This window comes from Denticeps clupeoides, chromosome 4, assembly GCF_900700375.1.
Source record: "Denticeps clupeoides chromosome 4, fDenClu1.1, whole genome shotgun sequence".
NCBI classification, from domain to species: domain Eukaryota; kingdom Metazoa; phylum Chordata; class Actinopteri; order Clupeiformes; family Denticipitidae; genus Denticeps; species Denticeps clupeoides.
Genome location: NC_041710.1, coordinates 28,858,230 through 28,866,432, shown reverse-complemented (window position 1 = coordinate 28,866,432; position 8,203 = coordinate 28,858,230). Strand labels below are relative to the sequence as shown.

Sequence of the window (8,203 nt, the reverse complement as noted above, 5' to 3'; positions counted from 1 at the left end):
GACATTTCATACTTAAAAACTGGTGATGATAAAATAAGAAAATCACAGTAAAACAACAGAAACATCTAAACTGCTCAATGGGGTTCACATACTCTCTAGCAGCACTGTATAAATTGTTTTAGATGGACACAAAAATAAAAATATAGCCAAGTGAATAGATCTTTGTTTTTTTTATGTGTCTTTTTTTATTTCAAATCTATATTTTCTAATAAAACCTAACATATAGTATAAGCATTGTTTTATACACCTTAAATGATTAAGATACACTGCACACTTTGGGAAAGAGGCAACAAACAGAAAAGTTCAACAGAGAAACGTACAGTGAGTATGCTCAACACGGTGACCCTACAAATGAATAAATACAAAAAAAAAATAATGAACTAAAAGGTTGATAAACCACACATTAAAAAGACTGAAATGGCCAAAAACATTGCATGTGAAATTGGTTTGGCTTAAACATTGCATGTATGTTAAAGCCCATAACTTTATGCTACATGGTACAAACATTCCACCACTGGCTAGGGAAGTGTTAATGGGTTACGCCCCAGAAACGCCCGCAGTCACAGTTGCAACTGTTGAATACATATAAAGCTTTAAAATGTCACAGTGAATTTGTTGGTGGATGAAAGCTTCGCAGTTTCACCTCAGAGGGGAATTAAAGCCAGGCAGTTCGTATGAAAACACAACTTCTCCCCCAGTCAGTGTGGGCTCATTGTTATGATATCTCATGAAACAGAAATAATTAAGAAATCAATGGTATATGTGGACAGAGAACACACACACACACACACACACACACACACACACACACTCATATACACTCATTTGTCAAATCCTTTCAGATACAGCCAAGATTTTGCAGAAGAAGTGTCTCCAAATATAGAAACACAAAATCAAATTGAAAAAAAGAGCCAGTTTTGCAAAACTATGAAAAGGCAGGACAGACATCCCCACGCTCTAAGGGCACGTTCATTACGGAGTGAAGACGTGAGACATCGTCTAGCATTGTTTAGGTGAAGGGGATTAGGTGAAGTCCTTGGAGACGGCCTCGATGAAGTTGGGGGCGGACATGAGGATGGTGAAGGTGCAGATGATGGAGAAAAGAGAGAAGGCCACCAGGCATAGGCGGTCCACCACGGCCGCCGCAAACTTCCACTCGCTGCATACAGCCTCGCCCTCGTCCTGCTCCCGGAAACGCCGTGCAATGTACGACACCTGCCACAGAGAGAAAATCTGGCTACATGGCACTATATCAAAACTATGATACAGTCATGTGTGTGTATTCATTAGTTAAAGTGTATTTTTGTTTCCTGTTTTTGGACATGTGATCCAATTTGCACAACAAACATCATTTAAAAACCTTTTGTGTTTTTTTTTAAAGAAACTACATATATAATGGGATGTCCTAATTGTTTTCACATAACTGTACTTTTAAATAGATTATTATTATTCAGTTATTATTATTGTAATGATTAACAAAAATGATTAACAAATGGGTAACATAGTTTGGAACTAAGTGTAGCACTGTTATAGCACCACTATTTCCTATTTGGTATTATATTGTAAAAAAAAAAATAAGACTGCATCCCACAGTTTCTTATATTTTGTATGCATGTGTGTGTGTGTGCATGTGTGTGTGTGTGTGCATACAATTTAGAACAACTACAGAGATGTGACATATTACAAATATGTAAATGAAGGTGCCCTAGAGACTGTCACTCATGCACACAGTCACATTGACATACACACCTCCTCCATGATGCGCTGCAGCTCTGGAATTCTCTCGCCCAGAACACGCCCACCCTCCTGTTCCTCATGGGGGGAGCCATTTGTCCGCCCGCACACCACCCCTGAGTCACAGCCCTCATCCATGGAGTGGTAGCCGAAGTAGAGGTTCATGTGCCCGTTGGTGCCCCCTGGCTGGCCTGGCACAGCACCCATCTGGATGCTGCTGGCGCTGTGCTGAGGGGTGGAAGGGGGGCCGTACTTAAAAGTACTGCTCTCGCCACCCTCCACGCGGGATTCCCCTGGCTTCTTCATGCGGAGGAACCAGGCACACCAGTTCAGCAGCACCACCCGAACCTCACGTTACATAAACACAGGAAACAATTAGGTGGCCAGTACATAAGTAAATATCCCCCAAGATTAGCAATCGAAGTATACTTCTACTACAGTGTCTGCCCAAATATTCACTGGACAGAACAATTTTACTGTAGTATTGGTAAGTAGTGCAAATTGATGTTTAAAATCAGAAAATAAATGCACCATATGCTCACATAATTTGTGCAAAGATGCCAAAAGTTACAGCTTTAAGCATGGCTCAGCTTTTTGCATGGCCTTGAGCCCCAATTATCCACTATGCTCAACCCTATCTTCTCTGTTTGCTGTATGTATCCTATACATTGTGTTCACTACAAAAATGTCCCCTTAATGATGTTGTCCCATGATTATTGTTGCATGCCAAGACCACAATCTTTAGTTGTGCTGACTTCACCTGTGACCCCGTTCTAAATGGGGACCCAGCGTGCCCCTGGGCCACAGGAGTGACATAATCATAATGTACAGGATAATAATCAAATTATTGTCCATGTGAGCAAATAGCCTGCCACAGATAAAAATAGGAAGCATAAATATGCATAACATGAATTCCATTCTCGATGAGTTTACCCATGAACATAACAGGCCATGCCATCTGAACTGATAATGTGGAGGTTCCTAATGCAGCCAAAAATGGAGTTGTGTATATGAGGCTGAAGGCTGAAAAGCTGAAAGCCATTAGCTTGGCTGTTCGTGGTGGGTACGGGGTCAGGTGGAAGGCAGAGCTTCGACGGTAATAACGTAGCCAGGGTATGGCCTATACCTCTGACACAACAGCAGGTTTCTATTGTTTGAGGTCCTAAATATAAACAGTTGGTGCTTAGAGAGACTTCTGGAAGCATGAGTCTGTGTGTGTGTTAAGCAGATGAAAAGCCACTTTGACATAGGACACTTTTGAGGATTAGAGACACGTTTAAATTTTTTATTTGTCTCTCTCTCTCTCTCTAACACACACACATACAGACACACACACACATATATATACACGCACAGAGACGTAAATCCTGAGACATACACACATTGCCAAAAAGTCTCAGAGGGCATGAATGTCACACACAGACTTTAGGACATACCCATTTTGGGATCTTCCCTCCCTGGGGGTCATGGTGGTGGAACTGCAGCACCAGCACTGTGACAACTACTGACAAGCCCACAATCACCATAGTGCTTGCAAAGTACTGCGCTGTAGAGACAACACACACAAAGCAGTCAAAATGTGACCACTTCACCTTACACAAACATATACATTACCAACCCGTCCATCCATACACATTTACATTTATATATATTCTGTAGTGTGTATGGTGCATGTGCGTTTGAAGACTCTTCATAACCAGGCATGATCTGCCGGAGGGCCTGTTATCATAAAGCATTAGTCACGTAGGCAGTAGATATGCAAATAGACATGTCCACTGCCATAAAATCTAGGTAATAACTCTGTATGACATATTCCATACCCCCCATATGTCCCACTTGCAAATGAGTGAGCACAACCGTTTCATCTCCAAGCAGTTGTAACACCAGTCACCGGTTGATAAACCTGCAACTTTCTTCCATTATAGTTAGGATTTGTAATTCAAGAGCCTAACAAATGTGTATGTATGTGTTTACACACCTATGAGAGGCACAGAGTCTGACGTAGCCGGCATGATCTCAGCCACCAGCAGCATGAAAACTGTGAGGGACAGCAGCACAGTGATGCCTGACAGAGACCAGGGGTGAAGAATTTAATTTGCCATCAGTGTGATTTACTTGAAGTCACCTTAGACACCTCCTCCTTGTTACTAAGTTCTCAATAGTGTTATTAGTGGCAGAGCCGCGTGGAACAAATACATAGAATGGGTGTCGGGATAGTCAAGGTGGTCCACCCAATCCACCATCCTCCAGTCAACACCTCGGTCACCTAGACCCCTTCCCTTTTCTTTTAATGCACAGCGAAGAAAGCCATGAGCCATAGAGCTCCATTCATAAAGAGAGGTATGACACATTTGACAGGAAGGAGGTCAGTCATGATATAGAGTATAGCAGGTGAGCTGCAGACGCCAGACCACCTGACCCAGATAGATGCCACCAGGACAGTGATGCCCTGAGTCAATGCCTTAAGCTTTCAAAAGCTCAAACTCAAAACTCCCAAGCAAAAAACTCCCAATTGACAGAACCTGGGAATGATTATTAGAATCAGGATAAGGATAAAATCCATTTTAACCATTCCATGTGTTGGTTTCATATAGCTGCCTGAATAAATTTCGAACAAAGAGGAGCTGCCCATGGTTCTGATTCCTAAAATGACAGATTGTTGCACCGGTCCATATTTCTCTCATACCTTATAGGGTCATGTGTTTATGGTCCATTGGTGTCAGACATTGACATTTCATTAAGAAAAACTAAAATAAACTTGTAGAGGTAGCTACAATGCCTAACAAACACAATTGTGTGTGTGTGTGTGTGTGTGTGTGTGCAGTACCTAGTGATATCTTCTCTCCTGAATCTGCAGGAAGCAAAAACACCAACAGGGCAAGACCTATATGAATACAGAAGGCATTGTCAGCATATCCTGAATATGTGTGTCTATTGAAACAAAGAACTGATAAAAGTGTCATTTAAAAAGTACTCTTTACAGTGCATGAGTGTGTGCCTGAGAATGACTGTGTGTTATTGTGAGAATGAGTGTGCATTTCACCTGAAATCAGCACACAGGGAATGAGCAGGTTCAGGCCGTAGTAAAGAGTGCGTCGGCGCATCGTCACTGTGAACGTCACATCAGGATACGGCTCCTTACAGCACTCATAATACAGCTCGTTACGTTTGGATGGGACATCTACAAACACATACACACACACACACACACACACACAGACCATCTGCATTCTCGAATCTGCAGAAATACTTCTTAAACTGAAAATGTGTAGTTCTCGACAGCCTCTCAAATTGATCCACTTCTTCTGATTTCTCATGACTGAAAGTATGGGGAGAAGCTGCCCCCATAAACCACACACCTTGAACTCTAATCCACGTCAGCTCACAGCAAGCCAAACATGATTAATACAGATTTGATTAATTCTGTAATAGTGTTTGTCCTTGTCGTTTTTGTTGGGTATGTCTTCATGTGCCGCAATCTAATCTGACAGTGGCCTCCGAGGGCTGAAAATCAATGCATCAGAGTCAGGCGTTACTCATGCATCAGAATCAAAGGAGGCAATGCAAGAAAGATATTTTCTGATATTTCCCGTAAACATGCACAAGCATTTCACTTTATGGCAAAGATGCCAAACCATCAACAGATCAATTTCATATCACTTATTAATTCTAAGGAGGTTTTGGCATAAAGCATGTGTGTGTGAGTGTGTGTGTGCATTTCCTTTCTTTCTGTCACACTCTGGCCCTAGAGTGCATTAAAATAATTAAGCTATTTTTAATTTTTAAATGAAAATAATTAATTCCAAATGGGAGCCTTCATGTAGATTTCACACTTTAACTTGATTGGTTCAAAAGCAATCACTTCAAAGTAAATTGTGTCCTCTGTGGATTAGCAGCATACACCTGTTTGTGTGTGTGTGTGTGTGTGTGTGTGTGTGTGTGTGTGTGTGTGTGTGTTTGCCAGCTCGTGTCTCTGCCCTCACTGGTTGGCCATGCCCCCAAACCTGGCACGATGCAAGCAGCAGCAGGAAAGCATTGTGTGAATCCAACCATCATATACTCACACACACACACGATGACCATCTGTCAGACAGACCCAGGTACGGGTCACTGTGCCAACCAGTAGGGGCGAGTGAAAGACATGAAGATGGAGAAATGCACTGGACTGGTTAATCGTCAGCTAATCAGCAGATAATTACCCTCTGGACAATCCTGCCAGCTCCCTTCCTATTTGTTCCACAAATTTCATATTTTTACCCTATTTTTGCCAAATGAAGTTATGCATTAATTCCTCATTTGAATGGTAAACAACTCTTCTGAATGCAAATCAAAACTAACAAATGACTGTGGTTTTATGTCTCACTTTTTAGAATAATTTACTGCATATTGTGCTTCCAGGAAAAAAAACAAGAAATAATATGTCTTCCTAAATATCTGTAATTGTATAGGAAATATATGTATATGTAGTGTGCACACAGTTCAAGCCTTACTGAATTAGAATGGATTGACACGCATATGTCAGGCATCAGTATGCACTGAGCGGACGATTATGTTGGGATTTTGCTCAGTGGGGAGATGTGTGTCAGTCTAAAAGCTGACAGCAAGTCAGAGTGGATGAGTGTGTTTATATACAGTAACCTCACGCGGCTCTGAGGTGATACAAGCAGAACACAAATCAATACACACATATCTCAACACATCTTCCAGAATACACACACATCCACTATTGCTGAGTATGCTCTCTGCTTGAAAATACCAAGGGCATGTTTGGTGTCCTTGAGACCGAAGTTTGAGGCCAGGTGGGGAGAAGTGTGCCCAACATGTGAACCATGTGAAGTGTGAGGGACTCCAGAGGTGGATAATGGGAAGTACGGCTTGTTCATGAAATCAAATGTTGATTTAGTTCATTCAAACACAAATATATATCTGCTAATATTTTCTATAAAATATGCCCTGTGATTATCATGCCATAAGGGAAGCATGAGGCACATGTGCATGACATGGCGTGATTTTTAATAATAAAAAAAAAGATATGGGCTGAAAACATATACCGAATACCACTATACGTGGCATACAACAGGTTCAAAAACTGACCCCTGGGGGTGAGAAAGAGCACTTACATGCATCACCAATCACAAACTTCACACACAAGTCATCGGGTCTTGTGTATGGGTTGGTGCCACATTTTGGGTTTCACAATCATAGCAAATATAGACAAAAAGTGCTACTGACATGTTTTGTTTGTAGTTGCAGTTACATGTTTGTATCTACAGCTCCTTATCCAGAGGGACTTACAATTTGTAACGGACTTAGAGTGGTGGCCTAGTGGTTAAGAAAGCGGCCCCGTAATCAGAATGACAGGGCGCCTGTCATGGATGCCCACTGCTCACCTAAGGTAATTAAAAAAAGCAGAGGACACATTTTGTTGTGTGCATCGTGTGCATCGTGTGCTCACCCACTAAATCCCACTCTCCATTTGGTATGTAGGTGGAGATGTCCACAGCCCCCATCTGCAGGTCCAGCAGCCAGCCGTTGTGGGTCCAGGAACCAAACTTCAGATCACACTTTTGAACGTCAAAAGGGAACCAGCGTACGTCAATATAACACGTGCTCTTCAGAATCCCTGAAACAAACACACACACACAAAGATATATCACTGGTAAATATGCATAACTTACACTTAATCCATCTCTTGAAATACATATACATCCATATTTAAACAGTCATAGCATTAAGGTAATTTATTCTGCTCTCTGTTTATATCTGAGCACGGACTGAACATCACCATCCTGCACTTCAAGCATATCATTCATCTCCAGTTAGTGCTTTTAACACTTCAGTGCTGCTTTCTGTCCAATCCATTGTGCTTTTCTCACTTGCTCTGTTTTCATTCTTTCCATTTGCCTTCTGTCTTGTCTCCATTTCACACGTTCTTTCTCTCAGCCTCTGTTTTAAGTGTCTGTTTTAAGTTTTAACAGCTTGTTCTCTTCTTTAACCAATTATGGATCTTACCATGAGCTGACCCAGCAGTAAAGTTTACAACAGTGCAGTGCGACAGACTACAGACCATCACAATGGCACAACTGATCACACTGTATTAACTTAATTACCCATAATATAAATAATATAATATGTTTCTAATTGAAACACATTTTCTGTGTATTGCTTTTCATGAACAAGAATTAGAATCAATAAGTCAAAAAATATAAACTGGGATTAAATAAAGAATGTGCTCGACACACTCATTGTGCAGACTCCTCTACAATCATTGTATTATATTATATTAATATACTGGGAATTGAACAGGGACATTCAACATGCATGTACAGATTTGAGCAAGGGTCTCTCACCAGGCGGGATGTACTGGCATGCCCCAGAAGCATTTACAAGCACGTTGGTGTGGAAGGTGGCATCAAATCTCTCATCAGCACTGCGCAAGACCAAACAAGAAGTTATTATTCAGTCTAAT

General features: G+C 41.4%; 1 protein-coding gene across 3 annotated transcripts in view; it reads right to left on the bottom strand.

Moving 5' to 3' along the window:
* Positions 1–284: 284 nt before the first annotated feature.
* The window catches only part of chrna8 (cholinergic receptor, nicotinic, alpha 8), a 30,698-nt gene continuing 22,779 nt past the window's right edge, over positions 285–8,203 (bottom strand). For all 3 annotated transcript variants that reach the window (XM_028978210.1, XM_028978213.1, XM_028978211.1), the window contains exons 5-12: positions 8,085–8,164; positions 7,190–7,357; positions 4,778–4,915; positions 4,562–4,618; positions 3,713–3,799; positions 3,171–3,280; positions 1,750–2,082; positions 285–1,215 (exon numbers count right to left, since the gene is read on the bottom strand). In XM_028978210.1, coding sequence (XP_028834043.1) covers positions 1,024–1,215; positions 1,750–2,082; positions 3,171–3,280; positions 3,713–3,799; positions 4,562–4,618; positions 4,778–4,915; positions 7,190–7,357; positions 8,085–8,164 — 1,165 coding nt within the window. In that variant the 3' untranslated portion in view covers positions 285–1,023. The remainder of the gene's footprint in view (positions 1,216–1,749; positions 2,083–3,170; positions 3,281–3,712; positions 3,800–4,561; positions 4,619–4,777; positions 4,916–7,189; positions 7,358–8,084; positions 8,165–8,203) is intronic.